At 35.9% G+C, this 27118-nt stretch overlaps 4 protein-coding genes across 6 annotated transcripts; 3 read left to right on the top strand and 1 right to left on the bottom strand.

The window, feature by feature from the left end:
• The first annotated feature begins 143 nt into the window (after window positions 1–143).
• On the top strand, window positions 144–5138 carry LOC129804425 (uncharacterized). 2 transcript variants are annotated; one of them, XM_055851690.1, is made up of 4 exons: window positions 144–193; window positions 4440–4613; window positions 4810–4918; window positions 5000–5138. In XM_055851690.1, the coding sequence occupies exons 1-4, from the start codon at window positions 164–166 to the stop codon at window positions 5050–5052; spliced, it is 366 nt and encodes a 121-aa protein (XP_055707665.1). In that variant the 5' UTR covers window positions 144–163; the 3' UTR covers window positions 5053–5138. The 2 variants fall into 2 exon arrangements, with proteins under 2 accessions (XP_055707665.1, XP_055707664.1); XM_055851689.1 differs by having other exon boundaries at window positions 4810–5138.
• A 54-nt stretch (window positions 5139–5192) lies between these two features.
• LOC129804417 (divergent protein kinase domain 1C) lies at window positions 5193–10734 on the top strand. Its single transcript, XM_055851680.1, has 4 exons — window positions 5193–5739; window positions 5811–6325; window positions 10042–10354; window positions 10419–10734. The coding sequence occupies exons 1-4, from the start codon at window positions 5575–5577 to the stop codon at window positions 10623–10625; spliced, it is 1200 nt and encodes a 399-aa protein (XP_055707655.1). The 5' UTR covers window positions 5193–5574; the 3' UTR covers window positions 10626–10734.
• A 64-nt stretch (window positions 10735–10798) lies between these two features.
• Window positions 10799–22669, bottom strand: LOC129804414 (tonsoku-like protein). The gene is made up of 5 exons (XM_055851675.1): window positions 22531–22669; window positions 22038–22470; window positions 16434–18797; window positions 12031–12212; window positions 10799–11967 (listed from the first exon to the last, which is right to left on the bottom strand). Exons 1-5 carry the CDS (start codon window positions 22538–22540, stop codon window positions 10943–10945), a joined length of 4014 nt encoding a protein of 1337 aa, XP_055707650.1. The 5' UTR covers window positions 22541–22669; the 3' UTR covers window positions 10799–10942.
• Window positions 22670–22714: 45 nt separating this feature from the next.
• LOC129804415 (translation initiation factor eIF-2B subunit delta) lies at window positions 22715–27024 on the top strand. 2 transcript variants are annotated; one of them, XM_055851677.1, is made up of 4 exons: window positions 22715–22896; window positions 22998–23023; window positions 23148–24233; window positions 26279–27024. In XM_055851677.1, the coding sequence occupies exons 2-4, from the start codon at window positions 23006–23008 to the stop codon at window positions 26975–26977; spliced, it is 1803 nt and encodes a 600-aa protein (XP_055707652.1). In that variant the 5' UTR covers window positions 22715–22896; window positions 22998–23005; the 3' UTR covers window positions 26978–27024. The 2 variants fall into 2 exon arrangements, with proteins under 2 accessions (XP_055707652.1, XP_055707651.1); XM_055851676.1 differs by lacking the exon at window positions 22715–22896 and having other exon boundaries at window positions 22954–23023.
• Window positions 27025–27118: the final 94 nt, after the last annotated feature.

Here is a 27118-nt window from a genome sequence, read left to right as displayed (position 1 = left end):
GTATTTGGGAGATTGGACGGTAAAGTTCAACGGGTGAGTGATAGTGAAGAATTTTAAAAAAAAGTTCAAAATCAAGTGCTGTGAAGGTGATCTTGTGCTGAAAATTTGGATTTAGTGTCATTTATTTTCTTAAATCATATCAAATAGAGCCTGAAGAATAAATATGATCTCTCGGAGAAATTGTGTGGTTTTGGTGAGTATGAGACCTAATAGATCAAAAACATCGTTAACAGATCACCTGAATTGAGGTTTTTAACTGGAATTTGTCTTGCACTATCATTCGTATTGCAGATATGAAAGATAATTTTAGTGAAATAGCTTTACACTTAACTCATTAAAATGTTGCCAATAAAACAAATAGATTTAAATATGCTTTCACTGTTTAAAGAAAAAAGATAAATAAGAATTTCTTTCATTTAACTAAGAGAAATGTCTTACAGATCAATTGATGGGATAATTATTTTGTCTTTGATTTCACAATCAATACTGAATTACAGTTTTATCAAGGTTCGTAAAAAAATTTACGTAAAATATACAATAAAATTATACAATGGAGCCTAATCAAATAATTAACAATAACGTGTTAAATAAGAAATTTCCAACTTATATCAATGCTAATAATTACTTTTTCATTTTTTTCGGAATATTATATAAACTTTTAAATATTGTCAACTGTTAAACGTAGGGAGAAATTATAAAAATAAATTAAAATCAGAGTCTTTCATCAATTTTTTTTTAGAACGCTTAATAAAACAGTACGCTTTAAAACCATTTCAAAACTATGTCATGTATAGGGGAGACCGGGGAGGCTTGGGACAGGGGTAGTGTGGGACAAGGCGATTTTTTCATTATTTTTTTTAAATAAATGGGATTTAACTACTCAATCGTAGGCAATATTAATCTTGTCTAAAAGGATGGATATCCTCAGTTTTGTTGTTTTAATTTTATGAACACATATTTAAAAATTGATAAAAATTGTATATTTTGACGTCTCAGTTTTCCTCTTTGTATTATATATCAGTGATAATCAAAACTTTTTTATCTCATTAGGTAGCAGTGTAATCTGGGAACATATTTTTATAAAAGTTTCAGAAATTATACACTCTTGTTTCTTACTTAAAGGTTTTAAATACCAAAACACGCGGGTATGTTTGGGACACCTGAATGGGGATGAATGGGACGTTGATTTTCGACAATATTGTAGGTGGTGTGCAATTGTTTATTGTCAAAATGAAGAGTAATGCCCAGTTTCTATTGAAAATCTCCCTCTTGTGCAAACTTTACCAGTGGAGCAGATTTCTCTAACTACGGACAATTAAATCATCAATGTCTTGGAAATCAATAATTTCTTCTCAGAGGATATGCGATCTTAGTCCAATCTATTTTCTCGAAAATTTCTCGAACAATATCCTCTACAATTTCACAAGTTCTCCAGAAAAGGCAATGCGAGAGCTAATTCAGAGAAATAAGGAAAAAAACAGGTACCATGCAGTTGTCGTAAAAGGCGTAAAATCAAACAGGAATCCGCCAATGAGTTCAAAACTAAAAGTGTTAAGAGAATCTAGTCGCCTGGGTAATTTGATGATCGTGATTGAAATATTTATAATAAAAAAACAAAGAAAAGTAGATGGAAATAAAGAAGAAAATACTTTTAAATAATTGATTGACACTAAATGACTCTACTGTACAAATAAAATTGATATTAATTTCTAAGAATGAAATAAAAGATGAAACGTTTTTATTTTTATCAGAAATATTTTTAATCTAGTATTTAAAATTAATTAACGTGCTCCAATAATGCAAATTATTTGAGAAAAAACGCGTCCCAAATATTTCCTTTTGCGTCCCATACTGCCCCATATCGGGGAGGTTTGGGACAAAGCGTCAAGTTAAATGTTTTATCTTCTCCAAGAAAACTCATTTGTTTTCCAAGTTCTATTGAGTACTTCTTATAAAGTCAATACCCATAAGTATCCTATAGACCGCATAAAATTGTAATACACTATCGTGATTTTTTGGAATAGTATCTCAAAGTCAAAACATGAAAAAGTGTACCAAACTCCCCGGTCTCCCCTAATAATGTGAGTTATGTCCTCAAAATTGAATACCTACAAAAATGTACTAAGTAGCTTAGAAATCGGTATAGTAATTCCTGTTTTAGTTTCAATTTAAGCCTTAAGGAGTTGCTTGGGTCACAAAGACTAAAGAACAGAATATTTTCTCCGCAGTTTTTTCTGTAATTTTCATTTAAAATTTTTAAAAACACAGCCGTTGGGAAGGGATTTTCGAAGACCTTTAAATAAAAAAAATCGACGGAGAAGATTACTCGGAGTAGATAGATTTGTGTAAAGCCGAAATACAAAAAACCAAATATTTCTTAACTTCTGCTAATTTCTGTGTAATTGTGACTAACATGAAGAAAGTTTTTTTTTTTCAAAAATGTCCAAAAATCAGACCCCAACAAATGATTTTTTTTAAATTAGAAAATAAAATTTTCAGAAAATATAGTTTAACTCTTTCGTCTCTTTTGGGACTGTAGTACCCAAAGAAGCATATGCATATTCTATGAAAAACAATGTTTTTTAATTATTCAGAACTGATAAAAATCCGATTCTTGTGGATGATTACAAACTATAAGGATGTCCAAATGTAAGATATTTTTTGTAGGACCTCAATTAATTCCTGAGCTTAGATATTTTTGATTAAAAATTGTGAAATCGGCTTGCAGCATATGCTGCGGTCCGGAAAGAGTTAAGGAAAACTGTCATATAATGGACATAAATATCTGTTGTATGTAGAGGCCATGACGCGCTTTAAAAAAAATATTATTAAAAAAATATAATAATAATAATAAATAGGGTAACCGGTGATTGAAGGGCCAGCTTAAAAATTCTGATTTTTCCCAAAGTTTTCGGTTCGTACTCCACATCTTGCTCAGTGGTCATATCTTGTCTTTTCTCACTTTGTCATAAAGTCGGGAAATTCACAGAGAATTAGAAAGAATCACAAAGAAATCTCTAAGAGAACATTGAGGAATTTAAACTAGCCAATATTTGTTTAAATATACAAAAATCAAGCGCACTACCCTGAATCATATGCTCTGTGAAATCCCTGACTTTATAGCAAAGCGAGTAAAGACAACATTTGACTACTGAGGAAGGCTTAGAGTCTGAGCAGAAAGCTTTGGAAAAAATCAAAATTTTCTAAGCTGACGCTTATTTCCCCGAAGTTCACCAGTTCGCATTATTAGTATATAAATTCGTCGAATAATATTTATCAAATTTATTTTAATACTCAAACTCTACATAGCAACATCTAAATTTTATTTTAGGATCCTTGTTCTGATATTTTTAATCAATTTGGTTATTTAAAATTTTACAAATATAAAATTTTGGACTATGAGATAAAGCTTTTGGAATTCCAGAATTTCTTACATAGTAAAGGAGTGAAGATTCGGCTACACAGAAGTGTTATCTGCAATTGTTTCTTTGCCAAGATTTTTTTTAAGTCAGTAGTCACAATTTTTTCTAAAAATTCGTTATACCGACACTTAAATGAAATTCAGCATTAGTTCTTCTGAGGCAGAATTGACAAAGAATTAGTCGGGTTTTTTTTATTTCATAATTTTGATCTTCTATATATGTATTTATAATGGGTAATTCTTTCGAGACTGCACGAACTGCACTAATGCAGCAAGATAATTGTTTAAAAATGGTTTACCTGCAGACAAATCCAAGATTGATCAATGATAATGCAACTCGGTTCGGAGCACCAGATGATTAGCTCAAAACTTATACTTGAGTAGTACAAATATTTATTTTTTGGCAGTGGTTTACCATTCCTCAGATTATCATCTTATTTAATATGAATTCAGAACCTTAACGAATTTGTCTCTCGTGTTTCAAAGCTAACTGAAACTTTTCATTTTATATTTTTTTATGACTTACTAGTAGTTATTTGTATCTCTAAACTACAACACTAACTTCACGTTTTTTTATCAAAAATATCAAGCTTAGGAATTAATCGAGCTTCTACAAAAAAATATCTTAGATTTGGACACCCTTATAATTTGGTGTTTTCAAAGTCTCAAAAGATCCGAATGTAATATATATCTTTCATACGAAAAAAATGTGTTGTGACTAGAAACCTTAACTTTCCAGCAATTATACGTATTTATAAATAAATTCAAGTTGCGTTGAGATTAGTAAATGAATATGAGCTTTTGGTAAATTTCTTTCTTTTATTTATGGAAGCATACCAAAACGTCGCAAAAATATTTCTAAAATCACTAAAAGATCATAGATTTTTTCACTGCAAAATATGCTTTTAATATTCAAGCTTACAGCTTATAAAGTGTATTTATATCTCCAATCTTATTGTAGCTTTGATATTCGTCTTGGATTAGCTTTAACAAAATGCTAATTGAGTGGTTCTCATAGGCTTCTTTCCTAGTGATTCTCATCAGCCTACATCGCAGTGAAGGTGCTTATGTGCAGGAATTCTTCAAAATCCTCATCCAGGACAATGTGGCAGGAGCCCCAGTTATCCATCAGCAGCAAGAATTTGATTTTGATCCCGATGTTAGCGTTAAGAGGCGTCAGCAATTTTACGAGGTAAACATAATATGCAATCTCTTGAATGAACATAAAGTGCTCATGGTAAACATTTCAATAACCGCCAAGCGAGAGCTTTCCGCGTCGCTGAAGAGGAAGAAAACCTCCAGAGACTTTCCCCACGACCTCACAGTTTAATTTACATGATATGTGTAAGCAAGAAGTTGATGAATTTATTTTGTTTTTTTTTTATTAGATACACGGGTACCGAGCAGACAAGTTAATTGAACGATTGGGCTTGGGAATCGATGGAAAAGCCCAAGAGCGTCTTATTCAACAGAGAATTCGAGATCAGGGTCGATTAGGTGGAGTAATCTACTTGCATAGATATCCTCTATTATCTGATAACTTCTTACACTAAAATTCTTCCATTAACCTTTTCGCAGATGATGCTAATTTCAATCAATATGCCAGTGATAGCGTGCAAAACCACTACTAACTCAGGTACCCTCCACCAATGCTTATCTCTAAAAGGCTTTATCCTTTCTTCAATGTGATCTAGTGTAGCTGCTTGCCGACTTTTACAACAATAAAAATGTTTTTTTTTAGAAAAACTTAATTTTTTTTTTAATTTCTGTAACGGAAAATATCTAAATTTTCGCTCTTGCGCAAATGATCAGGAAGAGACTTTGAAGGATTCCCTTGAACAGGTGGTTTTCTCACCAACACTCTTTTTCCTTTGGGGCAACCCTCCTGTCACCGGGACTAATTTTCACGCTCTGCGACAAAATTCTGCGGCTCTTGGAATGCCAATCAAAGTGTTTATATTGCCAATTATTCTAAATAATTCCCAGACTTTTTTACGTAATCCCTGTTTGATATAAATTTTTGGGTTGCAATGAGTTGACCCAAATTATCCCAAAATCTATATTTTGGCAGAAAAATCTGTGCAGGAAAATTTTTTTCGTGGAAAATTTACCAAAAGTATTTTGTTCAATGAGCTAAAATCCAAAATATAGAAATGTTTCTTCAGAAGTTTATTGGTTCAGCACGAAAGTGCATTGCAAAAAAACGCTATATCGCCTTTTTGGTGCTCTTAATCACATCAACTATCTTTTACTGTACCATCTTCCACTTGGAAATTATATGCTTCAGGGTTAATCTTGAAAAGAAGATATCAACTATCGTGAGTACCAAAATGTTTTATTAAAAAAAAAAGTATATTAATTGTTAAAATAATCAATTACAAATCAACAGTGCGAAAAGTTCAGCCGAAACGAATTCAGTGGATCCCTTTGCAGTGAAATATGCTCCCAAATAAGCAATTTTCAGTGCCCAGAAAATGCCTCGAAAAACCGTAAATTTGCTTTTGTGATTGGAAGTCAAGGTAGTCGAAGGATTACGGTCAAAGAGGCCCATAGCAATAATGTTGATCCACTCAAATGGGTCGATCGTGATGGTCAGGAGCACTTTCCATCTGAAGTGGAATTCATCAAGATAGTCAATCGCACTCTCTACTTTAAGTACAATGCCATCCTGCCACTACCCGAACTAAGGGAGTTCCTCAATCTGAGGATTCATTTTGGCGATACTGAGATTTTTCATCGTTTCATGGAGGATACATGGAGGCTTGTGAATGACAATGACTACATGGTGGCAAAAATCTGGGATGATAGGGAACTCTTTCCCAAAATCTACGGATCATGCGGACCCTTTTTTGGGGAAGAGTACATCACACCTTTTGAGGGTGGCAATCATCTGGAACTTCTGAGGTACCTAATAACAATTTAATTTAAAGTGAAATTACTTTATACAGAAAATTGGGATGTTTTTGAACAATCTTACAAATTGTACAGAAGTAGGGGGAAGTGGGGCACCTTTGAAAGTAGGGTACCTTTGAAATTGGGATTTTTCACTTATGTTTAAGTGGAACTGAGCCATATCATAATGTAATTTAGCTTCTCAATTTATTTTTGCAACTAAATTATATCACGATAAGGCTCAATTTTATTTAAAAATAGGTGAAAAATCCGAATTTTAAAAGTGCCCCACTTCTCCCAATCGCGCACAATCCCTAAATCGCGCGCAATTTAGCTGCACAGACAGATTGAAAGGCTTACATTACGATATGGCTCGGTTCCACTTAAAAATAGAAGAAAAATCCCAATTTCAAAAGTGCCCCACTTCCTCCTAGCCTTGGAACGCAGCACAATTGGAAAAGTTTGGAATTTCTCCACTTTAGAGAAATCGATCAACTGATCATCCGATTTCGAATCATTATGATAATGATCCAAAATCGGGTTGATATTACTTTTTTTTAGGTGTATTATGGGTTACAGTTACCAATATGATTTTTTTTGTATAATAGCTCGTCCAAAACATGACAATAATCAAAAAATTGGCCACGCCCTATTTATAACGATTTATTATACAGCATGAAAGACTATTTCTAGTTGTTTCACGACTTATACTCTTGTGCAAATCTTTGAAAAAAAAAAATAAAACAGCCGGCAAGAATTAATAAAAAAAGAATAAACAAAAAGTGGGCGTGACTTCCAAAACGAGGTAACATTAACAATTTTTTACTTCTAGTAATACTTTAATTACAATTTTCTATTTGGCTGGGTAGACTAGACGCAGCTGTAGGGGAATTCTGTAACGATATGACAATGTCGCATGACAAATTTTCGTGATAATTTTTTTTTACTAGGACAACATTGAAGGCCAATGAACGTCGAATAGTCTTTGCAAGAAACTCTATGAAACTTTCAGTAATTGATATAAATCTGATTTTTAATTATTTTTTCCAAATTCATAACATAAAAATTCTTAAATTTGTCATATGACATTGTCATACTGTTACAGATTACCCCTCTTGGTATGTTCCTGTTTTTCATTAAAACAATGGAATCAATTATTTTTATTTTTATCATTAAAATTCTTACAAAAGGTGTGGCTTATTTTTGAACGAATAGAATCATTCGGGTTTTATTAAAAATTATAATAAAAGGGGATGACTTCTGCTGTGTGTTAAATTAATTTCTCCACCCTCTACTAAATATTTTAAAAAAAATCTCAAATTTTAAATTTAAGATACTGCATAAATTCTTGCTGAAGATTGGTGATTTTGCTTAATAAATTCTCTGTACTAGTAAAAATTTTGACATCTTGCTCATGAAAGTCATGAGTCAAAAAAAATTGCTTTCATAATTTTTATTTCGAATTTTGATTAAGATTTCTTAAGATATGTCGCAAATATTTATTTTCAAAAACCTATAGGTTTGGTTTTTAAGTTAAAGTACCTCCTTTAGATTTTCCAGATATTTAAGGGGAGTGGCCTATTTTTTATACGGAACATAAGGGAGACTCAGGCAGATTAGTTAGGGGTAGAATTCGACACTGGAGTATTTCAGTTTCCTTAAGAAAAATAATGATCAAACTACTTTTTATTCAGAGTATTTGACTCCCTTTCCATTCTTTGAAATATTTATCAATCTGATTCAAACTTATTTTTTTCATAAATTATAGGCAAAGAGAAATTCCACTTGGTGGTTAATTCTGCCCCGTTTTCTCCTACCCAAAAAAGTTTTGCAAGATACTTTTCATTTGTCTGTGTATCAATGACAATGAAGGCAATGAATATTGCATGATTTAGAGTAGTGGGGACTGGAGAAGTCAGTTAGGGTAAGTGTGCCTAATTCCGGCCACCTTTTTTGTTCCTCGAATTTCCATGAACTTTTATATTTTACATACTCTAGAGATTATACAATGCAAAAGAATAACAAAAAATGTAGCTTCGACAAACGAGATGACGTGAAAAAGGCATTGGAAGAATTCCCGAAGGGCAAGGAACTATGAGAATGAAGGTGGCCGAAATAGGGCACCAAAGCTATGTCTACATTTTAATTCATTTTAAGATGAATTAAGAATGGTTTTAGAGTAAATAAAGACGATAAACTGTCTACAAGGTTTCAAACAATATTCCTTAAGAAGAAGGAATAAAAAAATCAATTTGTTTTAAAAATATTACATTTCAAACTTCAGACTTTGGCGCTTGCATGCAACTATGCCGAAATTTGGCACATTTACCCTATCACATTTTTTTCTTTGCTAAAAACTTGTGAAAAAATGTTTGAATGCAATTGAAAAATAATGAATAAGAATTCCTTTAAGGGAAGATTCCATTCTGAATAAATAGTGGTTTACACTCAGTATTTCTTCTATAGGGGGAAGTGGGGCACCTTTAAAATTGAGATTTTTGACCTATTTTTAAATAAAATTGAGCCTTATCGTGATATAATTTAGCTTCTCAATCTGTTTGTGTAGCTAAATTATATCACGATAAGGCTCAATTTTATTTAAAAATAGGTGAAAAATCCCAATTTCAAAGGTGTCCCACTTAACCCAAAGGTCTTTTAGACAAACTATAACATCCCTACTACTCTTCATATTCAAAGTTGTTTTCTACTAGCATAAATTATTGTTTTACCCCGCACATAAAAAAGTACCTCATAAAATTGTTCGTAAATCTTTGTGAATACTGGGGAATTCTTGTAAAGCTCGTACAAAGTTCGTAAAAGTTTGTACTTTTTCAGAATCATTGTTCGTAAAATGAACACTTGACAAGAATTTTTGTTCTTTTAAAGGCATTTGTTCGTACATTTTAGTTTACCTGACAAAAATTTACGAACAAATGACAAAATTTAACGAAAATGTTTTGTGTGTGTTATTTAACAACAATAACAAATGAAACAACAAATGTTATTTAACAACAGTAACAAGTGAAAGAACAAAAGTACTCGTCAATTGATCATGTTACGAACATTGTGTGAAAAAAATGCAAACTTTTACGAACCCGTATTTTGTCGCGGGTTTTCACGGGGCGCGTATTTTTTCACGGATTTTCGCGGAGTCCGAAAATTTCCGCTAATTTTCGCGGGGCACGAATTTTTTTCGCGGGGCGTGTATTTTTTCGCGGATTCTCACGGGTCGCTGACAGAGGTTCTAAACGGATGTAAAGTTTGAGGCCTGTATCTCTCATAGTTTCCGAGATAATCGACTTTAAAGATTTTCAGACACTTATGCATTTCTCATACAATTTTCCTCATTAATAACGATAATATGTTTCATACACTTTAAGAATTATTAAACGAAATTTGCATTATTTATGTATAAATATCGTTCAAGTTTGCCACTATCCAATTTTGCAATGAAGGAATCGCACCTCTATAAGCTGATCTAGGCTTATCACTGGCTTTTTAGTTAAACTGGGCACGTTCCCCTGCTTTTAAAATATGGGTGCAATGATTCAAATTTATTGAGAAACATAGGAAGAATTTAGTCATTACGAAGCTTGGGATCGTTCGAAGCATAGGCACTTCCCGTCTTCTGTAACGGTCTTTCTGCACAAACTTTTTTGTAAAATTTATTTAAAAATCACTTATATTTTAATACAATATGAATGAATACTTTTATTATATAATTCCAGTGCCACTGATTGGAAACATCGTATACAGAAAGCCGTCTTAATTCTCGACTTTGTTGAGGAACTAGATAATAATATGATAACAATGTGTGATATAAAATTAACCAACTTCGGCATATCAGACAATAGATTGAAGTACATGAATCTGGAGCACGTATTCTCAACCCCATTCATGGATCGCTACATCTCAGACGCCAAAACGTGCTGGAAGGACGTTCAGTGTAGCTTTAAAGCGTGCCGCAGCAAATGCAGCAAAAACATCGAGAAATGCACAAATAGACAAATGAACAATAATTTGCAAATTGCTTGTGATAAAGTAAGTAAACAAAAATTGATATAATGTTATTAATAATAAAATGAGTGATGATGGATTTTTGCAGATTTTTAGAGGATCAACATATTCCCCTGGAATCTTAGTGACTTCGCGCTCAACTAAAGCTCTTTTGAATCTACTGGACCAATGTGCTGATCCGCAAAATAACATTGAAGCCGATCCCTACAGACCACTTGGGCCCTCCAAGGAGATTAGAAATGCTCTCTATATGGAATTAACAAATATTTACGATAGCCTTACCTTTATAAATTGAACAACGCTAAAACTTCCACTTCGAAAAATGGAGAAAATTTTTTTCGATAGAATTTTCCATTTTAAATAATTCCTTCCTCGTAATTCGCACACAGTTTTTTCAACAAGTTCCTGGATGTGACTTGTATACCATTTTTGCCGCCTTCAGACTGATTTATAGACAAGACATCGCTATTTCCCAAAATGATTCATCTTAATAATGTCTATTTGACGGAAAAAAAATTGAAGAATCATTACAGAGATTTATACATTTAGGACAATTCTTAAAAGTTATTGCTTAAAATAAAACAAACCTTTACAATTCCTCAAACAAAAAAATTATATTCTTGAAAGAATGATTGTGTTGGATTTTCTCTCAACTGTGGCGTATTTTTCTGTCCAGCAGGATGTCCAGACTTTCTTCAAATGCTCAATAACTTCCTCTTCAATTCCCTTCCCGTATAGACTGATTTTTTCCGGATGCAATTCACCTTCATGTGGTGGAAGTTCCTCCAATAAATTGATATTACTGAGAATTTTCTCACATCCCAAGAAATTAACATACTTGACAGAAATATTCGTTGTCAGGAAGTATTTTAGTGACAGAGTGGTCAGAGGATTCTGTGTCAAATTAATTTCCTGCATCTGACCACCACCAAGAGCCTTTAAAATGCTCCAGAGATCTGCATCACTCAAGTGGCAATTTTGCAAATGAAGTTCCGTGAGATATTTCGGTGATCCTGATTGCAAAAAATTACTCAGATACTTCCCTATTCCCGAATTCCCCACGCAAAAACCCATTTTCAGCCTCTCAATTTTTGTCACATCAAGATACCGCCAAACTGTCCTCAATTCATCACTATCCTTGAAACAATTAAAACTCAAATCGAGACTCTCTAGCTTTTCAAAGCCAAAATTGAAATCTCCCAATTCTGTTAAATCACATGCTGAGAGATGCAGATGCTTCAATTTTGGCAATTTCTCACAGATGCTCACCAAATACTTTCTACTCCCATTTCCCAGAGGATTGTGGCTCAATGATAAATCTCTCAACTCCGGCAAAAAAATATCTTTAGCTTCTTGTAGCACATTTGCCAGGCGCAAAAGTCCATTTTCCGTGAGAAAATTGCTGCTCAGATTCAAAACACTGAGATACTTGAGAGAGCTCAGCGATTGACAAAAGTACACTAGCCCTTCATCTTCAATGACATTGTTGGCCAAGTCTATCGTTGATAAATTGACATGATGCTGTACAGCTTTGAACAGAGCCCGAGTTTCTTTCGACGGTAAATCCAGATCTGAGAGATTTAGTTCATTTGAACTCTCAGCCACTTCCAGTGCCTGGAGGATTTTTACATTTTCCACTAAAAGGAAAAACTTATAATGTTAAGCAGATCTCTGTTTGTCTAAAGATTTTCCAAACTCACCATGCTCTATCTGTTTGGCCACATCTTTATAGCTTTCCACCAGAGAAAGAACATTCCATTTGCTTATCAACGAATGAACGAGATTCTGATCATTGTCAATTACCAAAGAAATGGGATCTTGATCATCAAATACTGCACCGTCAGTTGTAGTCAAAAGCATCTCCGGTCGTCGACCATGAAGACTGTGAAACATTTAAAATTCACTAAGCCATATCCTAAGAGTTAATAATAATTTGAAACAGTAACGTCCAAAGGACAATGGTCAAAACTGTATGGGCGCTAGTCCCGGAATCGCCACAAACGAGAGTAGGGGGAGGCTTTGATCGTTCGCACATACGCTACCTTCAGACACTTCATATTTCTCCCATATTCCTTTATGAATCTCACATATGGCTATATATTGTAATAGCTAACGTTAAATCCCACCTTTCCTGAAAAAATTGAGAGTCTAATCCTTTTTTCCTAGTTTCAGGAAGCAAAAAATAAAAACAGGTCCAAAACTGTAATTTTGCTGTGCAATATTTCATACGATTGTGCAGAATTAATATCACTTTTCTGAAAAACTACTATCACAGAGGGTAGAGGGGTTATTAGGAATCAGATTTATGTAAAAATCTTTTAGGCTGAACAGGCACTTTTTGTGGGTGGAACAAAATTCACAAACTTGACTCAGATTCATCGATCGCACATAGAAGACATGGCTTCTCTCCCTTCTCTCACATTTTCCAAGAAACTTCATTTTAGATGCAATCCTTCATATTCACATCTATTGTAATCTACCGATTTGATCCACCACTAAAAAGGAAAACTTAAAGATCGTAAAGTTGATAAACAAGAAGTAATTTGACTCAAATAGGCTGCAGTTGAGTAATTATTAAGCAATTTTGCATTTCTTTGATATAAAAATATTTTTCAAGCTTGCACAAACTGAATGTGCAATGAAAGAATCACATCTGCAATAAGCTCATACAGTTTACAACTGGTTTTTGACAATCTTTGACATAACCTCACTATATTGTGTTGTTTTGCATTACAAAGAAAAGAAATTGTCCGTAAGAAGATGTTTTGTGAAAATTTTAGCCTGTTCTTCACCTGCTGAAGCTCAATATCTGTGCTAAATCCCGATTCCTGCAGCTGCAGGAACAGAGAAATCTTCAATGATGCGCATTCAAACGTTTTTGTGCATATCCGGCTCCGTGGAGGAATGGTGGAATCTTGTGTGGTCTTCTCGCTTGCAGAGTTTTAGTCAATTTTTAGCTTTAAAAACTTATTGATTCGTGTAAATTTAGTGATATTTGGACTTTTCAAGAAAGTATTCATCAGATTTAACCGTTTCTGGAGTGAAATTCTCGTAGAATCAAGCAAAAAAATGGTTTTTAATGTCAATAAAACATCTCTCAGAAAAGTTCCAAAAAAGTGATATTAAAATGTTTTATTTCTTATAAAAATGGTTTAATCAAGTAGATTAGAGTTCCCTTTAAACAATGATGTGCAACTTTTAGTGTCCGGTGCAAAATTTACGGTGAAAATGGGGTGTTCAATGATGACGTGAATCGTGCGCGATAATAGAAACTTGATTCATCTATCGGACAAATCGCCATTAAATTTTCATTTTCCTCTGGAGGAAAATCTAATGATTTCCTGGGATTTTGTTTAGTGGGATTATGAACCTTATAAGTAAGACATTTTTTTGGCATAGTTGGAGAATCCATACGGTTTGCATGGTAGTTAGAAAAAATCACTGAACTTGAACATCATTTTTGTGTGCGAAAGTTCAAAGCCTCCCCCTAGGCGCATTTTGTAGGTACTGATATAAGATTAAAAAATCGCCGGAACCCAGGACGATAAACGCTGGGAGTCTTTGTAAAAAAGCGTTTATCCTTCCGAAATATCGCTGTTTTGACAACGAATTACTCAAGAACGACTAAAGCGATCTTGATGAAATTCGATATAGTATCAGTGTATTACTTAAACTTTTTATTCATGCATACCACCCCCTCCCCCCACCTTCCATTCTTGTAGCCCCCATACAAAATGAGGACATTTTATCTTACGACTTCTTTCTTAGAAGAAGTACAATGCTGAAAGCGAGTGATAAGCCTAGATCAGCTTATTATAGGTGCGATTCTTAATGTGAGCTAACTCAGAATATACGCAAATTCGATTTAGAGCTGAAGTTGGGGGACGCCTTTCAGTTATCTTGAATCAAATTCGTGAAATTATACAAATTTTGTATAAAAACCAAAATAACAAGGATTTGGATGGAGCGACAGAAAAGTGATATATGGGTGAAATGTAGACCAGAATGTTCTCTATAATTTTGTCGTAGAACTTGATCTCATCGATTAATCAGAAGCCGAGATAATCGAGGTTGTTTGTTTTTGAACTCGTTTTTTCGACAAGAGCGCCCAAGTGTCCATTTGATGAACTTCAACTATATCAAAGAATTGTTGTATTTTGTGAGATTTTCCATTTAAAACCCTATTTTAAGTGTCTTGGACGAGAAGAAGCAGTCAAATTGGCAACTGAGTGGTTTCAAAGCGTTATTATGGGAAAAGTCAATTTTTTCACACTTAAATGGCAAAATTGGACAGATAGCGTGATCTGATTGAAAAATAATGTATAAACGAAATATAGAGACAAATGTCCTCTACAATTATGTCAAAGTAATCATCAAAATCGGTTAAGCGACAGTCGAGATAATTGAGATTATGTGATATTGAAATTGGTTTTTCGACTGTGGCGCCCCTGGTGTTGGTCCTACGAAATTCAAATGTTCTAGAAAGTTGTAGCATTTGGTGAGATCTTTCGTTTAAGCCCTCACTCATCAAAATCGGTCAAATAGAACCGGAGATATGATTTTTTGAATTTCGCGAAATTTGACCCCTCATATCTCCGGTTCTATTATAACCATAGTGCAATTTCGCCCCATTTTGGAAACATCCTAGACTGGACTACAACACTCTAAAATTTTATTAACTTGCACAAAGGAATTTTTGAGAAAAATGAGTTTGAATTTCGATGAATTTTGACGCTATCGCAGCGCCACCTGTGATGACTTTTTGAACTTCCATCTGATACTGCTCATCGAGACGAAACCAAAAAGCCAAAATTTAGCTCAAAATGTTAATTAGAACCGGAGATAGAGGCCGGTCAATGTTCGAACTTTGACCCCTTATAGCTCGGGTCAGGGGTTTTAGATCGACTTAAGGTTTTTTTTGTTTGATAGGTATAATCAAGGGCTACAACATACTAAAATTTCAGCCCGATGCACAATGGAATTTTTGAGTTATTTAATTTAGAAAATTGAAAAATCTTTTTAAAATTAGCGCCCCTAGCGGTGGTTTTATGAACTTGTGATGTTGGAAGGGGAAGTGGCATTTCACGAGAACTTTCCAAAAAGACCTCACTTTTTAAAATCTGACAATTAGAACTGGAGTTATGGGCATTTTAAGAATTTTTTTTTGGACCCTTATAGCTAGGGTCAGGGGGGTCGGGGGACCTTAAGTTTGGTATTGATGGAAATCCCTAAGGCCCAGCTATAACATTCTAAAATTTGAGCCCGATCGATGCCATAGAGGCGGAGCCATTAAGAAAACAAAAAAGGGGGGTATTCAAAATGGCGGAAGGAGGGGTGGGGGGTGGGGGCAATGCACCAAGTTGCAATTTTCACCCGATATATAACCTTTGCCGAAAACCGCAAGTCGATATCTTTCTTAGTTTAGGAGCTATTAATCTCAAACTTTTGCCTAAACACACGACTTTTTTGGGCCAAAGGATGTAGAATTTACGGATTAATTTAATAAAATATTCTACTTTCATGTTAAATTTATCAATGATCTAGTAAAAACATAAAATAATACCCCTTTATATCAAAATTACACATTTTAATTGATATTTTCGGACTCCAATAGAGTCAACGAATCCAATAGAGTCAACAGGCCTGGAAATAATTAGTTGACTCAATCGAGGTCCCACTGTATATGGAATTAATGTATAACATCTCTCAACTTCAGTTCCAAATCGAATTCGCGTGTATCGTGTAATGCTAGTTTGCTCACATTAAGAATATCACCTACATTAAGCTGATCTAGGCTTATCACTGCACTGAGAAAAAAAGAGAGGGTGCGATTAACTCTTTTTTCTCATAACTTTAACATTTTTTAGTTGTAAAAATATATCAACATTTTTAATGTTAATTTTACACCTTTTTAAGGGTAAAATTAACATGAAAAAGGGTAACTTTAACCCCCAATACACCTAAAAAAAAGTAATATTTACACCCTTTTCGGATCAATACTGCAGAGTAAATTTAACATTTCCGAAATATTATTTTAAATTTTTTGGATTTCTCTCAATAGTGTGGGCTTTAATTATTTTAATAGGATAAAAAATGAACTTACTTGTAATATCTCTTGGATGCACGATCAGCTAGCCATTTTATCTGAAGATTGGGCACTTCTCCTGCATTTACCGGAACCACAATTAGTTGATCATCCACTTTTACTTTGATGGAGATCATATTATGCAGAATAACCGGAACACTTGACTTTCCCGTTGAGGATCTCGAGGATTTCGTTGGGGAAGTATTCATGGGAAAATCAAGATCAACATCTATTTGTTGTCTAGAAAATCCAGCATCTAATAGAGATGATTGCGTGACTCTCTTTGAAATTTTAGCACTTTCACTACTAGACTTGCTTCCATTTGAAAGGGGAATATCCTGCTCTAGTCCAAGATCGACAAAATCTGTAGTTTCTTCCATTTCATTGTCAGATTCTGGAACTACCGGCCTACTAGATACCTTTGGTTTGGGAGTGAGAGATTTATTTTCACTTGCACTCCAGAAGTCTATGGATTCTTTGTGAAATTTCCTACGCTTCTTATTTGGCAAGAGATCATCTTCCAACCAATCATCTCCAACTTCGTCTCCTTTTAGATATGCTGATCTCTTCTTAGACTCTGTAATTCCATTCATGGGTTCGTCAATTTGAGGTTTTTTCCTCAAATTCTCAATGACACTTTTGTAAAGCTTGGAAGATCCCTCTGGAGATTTACAGGGTTTTCCGAAGACACGAGGAGGAGATGATGAATCCTCATTTTCACTTCCGCTTTCTCTGGATTCTTCCTCATCTACGAGAGTCTCTCGAATTCTATTTGTATTCATAGGTTTCTCCCTGGGATTCACTCCAGCTTTTTCCATGAGTTTCGTGAGTCTCTGAATTATCGTATCATAGAACATCCTTTGGTTCTCATCCAGCTTCGTTGTTTGTCGCCAAACTTTGAGAGTCTCCAGTGGAGTATCTCCAAAATCTGTCCTTACCAAGGCATTAGCACCTTTGTCCAGGAGAAATTCCACAATGTCCAGATGACCATTGGAGCAGGCATCATGCATGGGAGTTATGCCATCGCATGAAGTTCCTCCACGATCATTGATTGTTGCACAACTTTTCTCCAGCAACATCTCGACGATTTCTCTGTGCCCATGGATGCAGGCTTCGTGGAGTGGAAGCCATCCAGCGTGATCTCGTACATTGACCGGATGTCCCTGATCCAGGAGTCTCCGGGTGAGAGTAATATTCCCAGAGATACATGCTTGATGCAATTGAGTTTCACCTTTGTTATTTCTCTTGACAACATTGGCAACTCTCTTCCGGACTGGTCGTTTTTCCTCAACAGCCATTGGGATTTCACTATCTTCTTCACTTCCAGAATCTGATAGATCTTCCAGGCAGATGTCATCTCCAATACTAGGAATATTATCGTCATCCTCAGCTACTTCTTCGCCATCATCGGATTCTGCCACAAAATCCAGTCCGGAAAGTTTAGCCTCCTTCTCGAGTAATTCAGCTAAAGAATCCATCTCATGCTTCCTCTGGAGTAGTAATAATTTTGAAACTACTAGAGCTTCAGATTTCTTATTTCCAGTCTTTTCAGCTTCTCTACGAGCTCTCTGGTATATTTTCTCTACATCCCAGAACTTCATCTCAGCCAAATCAGACAGTTCAGCGATATTCATGAGCGTGAGGAAGGCTTCCTGGGGAACATCCTTGCACAATTCATACTCCTTCCACGAATACTCCAAGGCTTCTTTGTAATTGTTATTGTCTTTGTAGGTTTGATAGAGACTCACGTAGATTGGAATCAGAGTCTTCCCACTGTCTCCACTAAGTTCAGCATTTTCCAGCATTTTCTGGTAGTAACTCAAAGCCTTGTCATAATTCTCAAGTTTGCACGAACCATCTCCCATTTTCTCATACAAATCCTTCTTCCTGCGATAGTCTATCGAATTGGCTGTTATCAGGGAGTCTTCCGTGTAACAGAGAGCTGCTACAACTCTCAGCTTCTGCTCTATCGTTTCTCTATCTGTCTCATTTGGTGATTTGAGCTTGTAGGCTCTGTGCAAAGTTTGCTTTGCGCTCTGATAGTCTCCGGATTTGATAAGAACTTCACTCTTCATCAGGAGAGTCTCACAAATTTTTACAGTCCGTGCTTCGAGGCGCTGTGCAACATCTAGTGCTAAATTGAGATACCTCAGAGAATTTGCAATATCTTTCTTTTTGACCTCATAGAGAAGCCCCGTGGACATGTAACATTGATGAAGTAGCTCATAGAGATCATGACTCTTGCAGATGGCTATAGCCTTTGTCATATACTCCAGAGCCCTTTCAATCTCAGCACTGCAGTTCTCTTTGGTAACACTCAGATTGAGGTATAACCTTGCCATCATATCCTGCAATTCTGTGTTACTGATCTTACCTGGAAGTCTGGCAATTCAGAGAAACACTTAATGCTAAACCCTAAACTTCTGATACAAAATTCTATTAAATTTGGTGTGATTCCTTCATAATCAGACCTATTGTGATACTCCGATTTTCTAAAAGTGCTCCGATCGAGCTAAAATTCACAGGGTATATGTTTTGAACATCCCTGATGCCGAAAATAGTAGTCCGTCATTTTCGGGTCCGGCCATCCGTAGTACGCAATATCTCCGGTTTGGAAATTCATATCTTCATAATTTTTTTTAAATATATCTACTTTTGCGTACGACGATTTCTATGCTATTAGTTTTCTGAAAAACCGGTTTTTCTAGGTTGCACCTGCCGTAGAGGACAAGCTGATCAGAGCGCAAGCGGGTTACCGCTCTGGGAAATACAGCTCTGGTCAAGTAGTGAACCTCACTCAATATATTGAGGACGGGTTTGAGGAAGGCAAAATCACGGGTGTTGCCTGCGTTGACCTCTCGGCAGCCTTTGACACAGTAAACCACAGAATTCTCCTTTCCAAGATCTACAACCTGACAAATGACTACGGCCTCACGAGGATAATTGGGGTCCTCTTAGTTAGAGAATCGCAGATTCTTTGTTGAGTTCCGTGGCCAGAAAAGCAGATGGAGACTGCAAAAAAATGGCCTACCTCAAGGTAGTGTGTTGGCTCCAACGTTGTTTAACATTTATACAAATGACCAGCCAATGCCGTCTCCATCCAAGGCCTTCCTGTACGCAGATGATTTGGCTCTAGCTGTCAAAGCAAACACAATTGATGACGTGGAATCACAGCTCGAAGCCTGCCTTACAGAATTTTCAAAATTCTACAAGGCGAATCTAAACGATACCGCCCGTATAGTAACAGGGTGCCTAAAGGGCACTCCAGTGGACAAATTCTATCCCTTAGCAGGAATTGCTCCACCACGGGTGAGAAGACAAATCATCTCCAGAAAATAGATGTCCAAGGTTATTTCCGAACCAAGGCATCTTCTCCACGGTCACAAAAAAAACAAGAGCAAGGCTGAAGTCTCGCAAGAGATTTTGCCACTCTGTGAAACCACTTGACAAATCTCCGGAGGAGGCCAGACTCAATCTGTGGAAGGAAGTCTTTCCACCACATTTTGGCGAACTAAGGGAAGGCCTTCCTCCTGGTGGTGACCAAGACTGGAAGACATGGAAGTCTCTCAATCGTTTGAGAAGCGGCGTAGCGCGTTCGAGAGACAACAGACAGCGATGGGGTTTCTCCAATTGTGATGTCCTTTGTGACTGTGGGGTGATCCAAACCACCCCCCATTTGTGTGTTTGTCCGTTGTCCTCTGCCCCTTGTGGAGCAGAAGATTTGATGTCGGCAAGTCCGCTTGCCATTGACGTAGCCCGTTTCTGGGCAAGACATACATAATTTTTTAAAGCCTCGACACGATTAATAATAATAATAGTAGACACTGTCTATATATTTCGCGAGTCGTGAAATCTCTCGCGGATTTTCGCGGGTCATGAAAAATTTCGCGAATTTTCGTGGGTCGCGAAATGTTTCGCCGATTTTCGCGAGTCGCGAAAAATTTTTCGCGGATTTTCGCGGGTTGCGAACTTTTTCGCGGATTTTCAGGGCCGCGAAATTTTTCGTGAATTTTCGCGGGTCGCCAAATTTTTCGCAGATTTTCAGGGACCGCGAAATTTTTCGCGGATTTTCGCAGGCCGTTAAATTTTTCGCGGATTTTGCACTTCTTAAGCCTAAACGAAACTCTAGTGTGATGTCAAGTTGTAGGCCTTGATCTCTTACAGTTTCTGAGAAAATCGATTTTAAGTTTTTTTAGACAATTTTGTGCATTTTTCTTCCAATTTTTCATTTTCAAGTGAAATTTTGCCCATATCAAGCCTGAAAGAGGCTCTAAATGGGTGTAAAGTTTGAGGCCTCTATCTCTCATAGTTTCCGAGATAATCGACTTTAAAGATTTTCAGTTTTATGCATTTCTCATCCAATTTTCCTTATTAACAACGATAATATGTTAGAGTAAATTAAGCTAATTCAAAACCTGTTCCAAATGGAAATTTTTCGCTACTCCAAATGGAAACGTCATTGTTTTCATGATAAATACAGTATTAAAATATTAAATTTATATATTTTCTATACCACAGTTTCATTATTTAGTTAATTTTGCTCCAAATAAAGCGGAAATCCATTCATATTAACAAATTTTAATTTGTTAATTTCTGAGAAAAATTAAAAGTGTACCTTTTCACTATCGAAATTTTCATCGATCGACCATGTTTTCCAATGAAAAACACAATTAATAATTTAACTGTTATTTATTCATTTTGTTTAGCATTTATGTCATATTTCCGGCTAATTTTAGTTAAATTAAGTGCTAATCTTTATTGTTAACGGTGCGTGAAATTTTCAAATGAAATAATTACCTATTTCGTGAACAAAAAGGGTTTTTCTGAAGTGTCTGTAAATACTTCAATAGGAAACTCTAGAAATATGATTTTTTGGAGAGATTTTCCTATTGTTTTAAATGGAAAAGGAGGAAAGACCAGGAATAAGAATAAATCCTGCACTCAAGAGCAACTCAACAAGGTTTTGGAAGCCATTCGTCGCGGTTTCACTTACACTGTTTGTCTCCAATTAGAAACTTTGCCTTGTCTCCATTTGGATTACTATGTTTCCAATAGAAGCATTTTACGCTCGTGTATTTTTCTTGTATTTAAGAAGTTTTCAAATTATATCTAAAGAATTTTCACTAAACAGTAACATTCTAGAAGAGTCAAGGAGCAAATTTATGTAATTCTCTTCAGAGAAAAATATGAAATTAATGTGTTGAATCTTCTGTCAAAGTTAAAGTGTCTGGAAATGGTTTTGAATTAGGACATTTACCCTACATAGGGGGAAGTGGGGCACCTTTGAATTGGGGCAGCTTTGAAATTGGGTTTTTTCTCTTATTTTCAAATGGAATTGAGGCTTATCATGATGTAATTTGGCTTCGAAATTGGTTTGTTGAGCTAAATTATATCATAATAAGGTCTAGTTTTATTTAAAAATAGGAGATAAAAGCTTAATTTCAAAGCTGCCCCTATTCAAAGGTGCCCCACTTCCCCCTACAGTTTAAGAATTATTAAGCGAAATTTGCATTATTTATGTATACATATCGTTCGAGTTTACCACAATCCAATTTTGCAATGAAGGAATCGCACCTCTATAAGCTAATCTAGGCTTATCACTGGCTTTTAAGTTAAACTTACTCTCGACAAATGGACAGACTCTTAAGGAAGGCTTTTTCTGCCTCCTTCAGTGCCTTTGCTCTCTCATTGATACTCTCCTTCTCCGTCAGATTCTGCCCTTTCAGGAGAAAAGCCCTTCCAATTGTTGCATAAGCCCTCTGTATCTCAATACTGTCCTTCTCTTCCTGGGCAATTTTCAAGTACTGCTGTTCATGCTTCAGGGACTGATTGACATCCCCAAGAAGCATCAACATCTCTCCAATCATCCTATGAGCAATTCCATACTTTATCCTAGTCCCCAAAGTTTTCCATTTTTCCGCCTCAGCCCTGTACTCTTGCAATGCCTTGTCATACTGTCCGGATTCATGGTAGAAATTTCCCAAATTGTGACAGGATGTTGCAATTTGTTGATCATTTTTCTCCTGAACAGCCTTCCTCTTCTTCGCAAGAAGCTCTGCAAAATAAAAATCGTTTTCTTACACGTTCTACTTCAAAGAATTTTAATTAAATTTACTTTTCTCCATATCAAAAAGATGTTCTTAAGTCACTTTATTTGATTCTTTATCACTATTTCATAAAATTACACAACTTTTTTTCACTAAAAAGGACCATCAAAATATGCAGTCTACAAAAAAGTTAGGTTATGTTACACTGTCCCGCCATTTTTTGGGCATTCACCTCGAAACACTTCACTTGTTACTCTTTTGATGGTTACCAGAAACCTGTCATTTGTGTGCGGGTGTTTCATCATCTTTTCAGAAAATTAGAAAGATTTCCTACAAAATCTCTCAAATTTAAGCTTTTATTTGCTGTAAAAAGTGTTCATAGTGCTGAGACTATTGGTAATAGTTAATGTGATTTCATTTGCAAATCCAAAAAGGTAAGAAAATGCACGATAATCCAAAATAAATACAATGAACTTTTGCCAACGAGACACCATCAATTTTCAAAGGAATTTTCACATATTTATTACCTTTCTAGAGTGCAAAATGGATAAGAATGTTGAGGTAGATACCTTGAAATAATAAATTTACATAAATATTTCGCAGCTACTAAAATCTATTGCTTTTCTACAATCTGCAAAAGCTAGGTTAGAGACAGGGCTCAATCTAACACATGTTTCTCTTTCAGGCTGTTGAGAAGAAAAAGAAAAGGAGAAGGCGCTACGGTAAAAACAGGCCGAAACCGTCTGTGAGTCAGGAAGATCAAGTAGAACAAGTACCAAAAACTCCTCCGCCTGAAAAACCTGCTCCTGCTGCTCCAATTGAATCTCAAGTCACAATGGAAAAGGAAAAGACAAGAGAAGAAATTTTGCAGGAGCGAAAGAACAAAAAGTTAGAGAAGAAAACTAAAGTTCAACCGAAGGAGGTTCAACCTAAACTTGCCAAGCCGGAAGAGAAACCTGCAGAGAAAGAATCACAGAAAGAAAAAGCCGAGGTAGAACAGAAACCGTCTCGAGAAGATATTCTTGCACAGAGAGAAGCTAAGAAGTTGGCTAAACAGAATGCCAAGCAAAAAACAGCTAAGGCAGAACCTACAGAAGCACCTCCAGTTATCCAAAAATCTAACACAGAGACAGAATTGGCACAGAAATTGGAGCAACTGACAATAAGTGATCCCCCAAAAGCCAAAGCCACGACAAAGGCTGAACGAAGGGCACTTCAGGAAGCACAGAGAGCAGCTAAGGAGCAGAAAATGAAGGAGAAAACTGCAAAGGATAAACCTGCACCGACAAAAACACCTACAGTTAAAAAAGAAACCCTCAAAGTTTCACCAGCTACAAAGAAATTCCCAAGAAGTGATGGAGTATCAACCAGTCAGAAGCACCGCGTGAAGCTATTCAGTCATTTATATCTGGATCACTTTACACATCCTCCAAAGGTCAGTGGTGACTTTGAGATTCACCAAGCCATTCGTACTTTGGGGGCTCAGTACTCAAAAATGGAAATTACTGGAGCTAATGCAAGATGCTTTGCCCTGTTGACAATCATGAAAATCGTAATCAAAAAATTCAAGACACCTCCTGAGAAGGAGTTCTCCAGGTGCCTAGAAACTTATGTAGGTCATATTATGGAATATCTGGAGCAGTGTCGTCCAATGGCTGTGTCCATGACCAATGCTATGAAATATCTCAAATGGCAAATAACTCAATTACCAACTGACATTGTGCACACTCCGGATCCAGATAGCGAAGAGGAAGACGATCCTCATATTGAGGTATGTTTCTTTTTTTGTTTGAGTATCCGATAATTTTGAAAAGATGATCAGATTCATGGAACAGACTCGACTTAGCAGCGTAATTAGATTAGGCCTATGTCGTTTAAGTAGAATACACGGAGATTTCATTAAAAATACAGTAGACTCTCACTCAATCGGCTCTTTTTCAATCGGGCGACAAATTTTGTTGACAATTTTCACGTTTAATTATGAAGCTAATTCGCTCAAATTCGCTGCAGTTCTTCCTATTTTATCGTGATTCTTTATAATTGAGCGCTTTTTGTGGAATTTACAAAGGATTTGACGCTCAATTCTATCGCTAAACCGGATGACATTTCGCCCCATATTCCCGATTGAGAGAGAGTCTACTGTATCAGCAATAACCCCTGAAAAATAATGTTTTGTGTGTGTCAGTATATACTAAGGCGCGTTCATAGTATTTCAGGAATTGACTTGGCTATGTATGAGCTCATTGGCTTCTATACACTAGAGAAATTTATGTCCATATTGAACAAGGGGTACTCTTGTTGGAAAGTCTTTGTCAATTGTCCGAAAAACTTTTCGCAAAACCCAAGAAACCCACTTTTTGTATCGCGAAATGCGAAAAACCCAAGAATTGCATCGCGAAATCCGACAAATTCATTCTTTGCATCGTGAAACGCGAGAAACACATTTTTTGCATCACGAAACCCGAGAAATCGAATTATTGCATGGCGGAACACAAAAAACCTAATTTTTACATCGGAAAATCCGAGAAACTCAGTTTACGCATTCCGAGACCCAAGAATTGCATCGCAAAACTCGAGAAACCCACTTTTTGTATCGCAAAATGCGAGAAATTCATTCTTTGCATCGTGAAACCCGAGAAACACATTTTTTGTATCACGAAACCCGAGAAATCTAATTCTTGTATGGCGAAATCCAAGAAACCCAATTTTTACATCGCAAAATCCGAGAAACTCAGTTTATGCATCGCGAAACCCAAGAATTGCATCGTAAAACTCGAGAAACTCACTTTTTGCATCTTAAAACCCGAGAAACCCAAGAATTACATCGCGAAATCCAAGAAATTCATTCTCTGCATCGTGAAACCCGAGAAACACAGTTTTTTCATCACGAAACCCGAGAAATCCAATTATTGCATGGCGAAACCCAAGAAACACAATTTTTACATCGCAAAATCCGAGAAACTCAGTTTATGCATTCTTCTGAAACCCAAGAATGGCATCCCAAAACTCGAGAAATCCACTTTTTGCATCCTGAAACCCGAGAAACACAAGATTTGCATCACTGAGAAAGAAACGGGAGTGCGATTACCTTTTTTTCCTCATAGCTTTAACACTTTTTAGGTGTAAAAATATATCAACATTTTTTAATGTTCATTTTACACCTTTTTAAGGGTAAAATTAACATGAAAAAGGGTAACTCGGGTAACTTTAACCCCTAATACACCTAAAAACAGAGGGGTGACATTAGCTCTGAAAAATGAGACCGGTTTAATGTATTTTTTCCCTGTTTTCGTACACATTTCACGAGATATCTTCGAAACTACGTCGGTTGCCAATTTAGGGTTTTCGGTTGCCTCTTTGTTATTAAATTGGCTTTTACTTTTATATTAGTATTTTTTGCTAATTCATCCTACAATGACAGAAAACAGCTAATAAACTCAAAAGTTTTTTCGGCTCGTTAGAAATATAAGGGAGACATAGGAAATGTCATGGCCCTGCGTAAAAAAGTGTAATATTTACATCGATTTCGGATCAATATTGCAGGGTAAAATGGGTAAAATTAACATTTCCGGAATGTTATTTTAACTTTTTCGGATTTCTCTCAGTGATTGCGAATCCCAAGACACCCATTGTTTTCATCGAGGCACATAAAGGGGCGTGGGACGTGAATAATTTTTCGTTTTAACAAATTATAAATTAAGTAGGGCCACTTTGTATGATATAGAAAATTAATCTTTGGATTCCAAGAGAAAGTTCTTAAATTTTCAAATCTTTTTCCTCATGAATTGTTGACAACGTAATTCAATTTTCTTCCAGCTGAAAATGATTCTGTTCAGTATCATTGATACTTACATCAAGGATCAGTTAGATAAAGCGGATTTGGCCATAACATGGGCAGTTCAGGAGAAAATTGCAGATGGAGATGTAATCCTGACTTTTGGAGGTTCATCTCTCGTGAAGCAAATTCTCGAAGAAGCTCACAATCGTAGAAAAAACTTCCGGGTAATTGTAGCTGATGCTGGTCCACTTCATGAGGGACGCGATATGATGCGTAAACTCACAGATCTGGGCATTGATTGCACCTGTGTCCTCATTACAGCAGTCACTTTTATTATGCAGGACGTAACGAAGGTATTGCTGGGTGCCAATTCCCTTCTGGCCAATGGATATGTCATGTCTCGAGCTGGTACTGCCCAAATAGCTCTTGTGGCTAAATCACACAATGTTCCTGTGCTCGTTTGCTGTGAAACTCACAAATTCAGCGAACGCGTGCAGACAGATGCATTTGTGTACAATGAAATTGGATCACCGGATGATCTTGTGCCACGAGAGACAGAATTCGGAAAGAGTAGTCTGCACAATTGGCGAGCTAATCCCTATCTTACTCCCCTTCATCTCTACTACGATATCACTCCGCCCGAATTGGTGACTGCAGTTATCACGGAAATTGCAATTCTTCCATGCACTAGTGTCCCGGTCATCTTGAGGATCAAGCCCACGGAGATTGGATATTGAAAGAATTTTACTGATTTATTTGAAGAATAAAAGTGGATTTAAATTTATACTTTGATTTTTCTGAGTGTAATTTAAATCGTTGGAATTTGAAAGATTTTTGGTAATTGAAGGGTTTCTTACATCGATATTTCAGCGATTCCC

This window comes from Phlebotomus papatasi, chromosome 2 (assembly GCF_024763615.1).
Source record: "Phlebotomus papatasi isolate M1 chromosome 2, Ppap_2.1, whole genome shotgun sequence".
Taxonomy (NCBI): domain Eukaryota; kingdom Metazoa; phylum Arthropoda; class Insecta; order Diptera; family Psychodidae; genus Phlebotomus; species Phlebotomus papatasi.
The sequence above is the reverse complement of the archived record's forward strand: the minus strand, read 5'-3'. Positions and strand labels throughout refer to the sequence as shown.

Coding starts and splice junctions, on each gene's coding strand:
- LOC129804425 (XM_055851689.1), top strand. CDS start 164: ATGATCTCTCGGAGAAATTGTGTGGTTTTG. Junction 194..4,439: donor GGAGAAATTGTGTGGTTTTG/GTGAGTATGAGA, acceptor TGGTTCTCATAG/GCTTCTTTCCTAGTGATTCT. Junction 4,614..4,809: donor GGCGTCAGCAATTTTACGAG/GTAAACATAATA, acceptor TTTTTTTATTAG/ATACACGGGTACCGAGCAGA.
- LOC129804417 (XM_055851680.1), top strand. CDS start 5,575: ATGTTTCTTCAGAAGTTTATTGGTTCAGCACGAAAGTGCATTGCAAAA. Junction 6,326..10,041: donor AATCATCTGGAACTTCTGAG/GTACCTAATAAC, acceptor ATATAATTCCAG/TGCCACTGATTGGAAACATC. Junction 10,355..10,418: donor TGCAAATTGCTTGTGATAAA/GTAAGTAAACAA, acceptor GGATTTTTGCAG/ATTTTTAGAGGATCAACATA.
- LOC129804414 (XM_055851675.1), bottom strand. Junction 12,213..16,433: donor GCATCCAAGAGATATTACAA/GTAAGTTCATTT, acceptor AATGTTTCACAG/TCTTCATGGTCGACGACCGG. Junction 11,968..12,030: donor GGCCAAACAGATAGAGCATG/GTGAGTTTGGAA, acceptor TTTTCCTTTTAG/TGGAAAATGTAAAAATCCTC.
- LOC129804415 (XM_055851677.1), top strand. Junction 24,234..26,278: donor AAGACGATCCTCATATTGAG/GTATGTTTCTTT, acceptor ATTTTCTTCCAG/CTGAAAATGATTCTGTTCAG.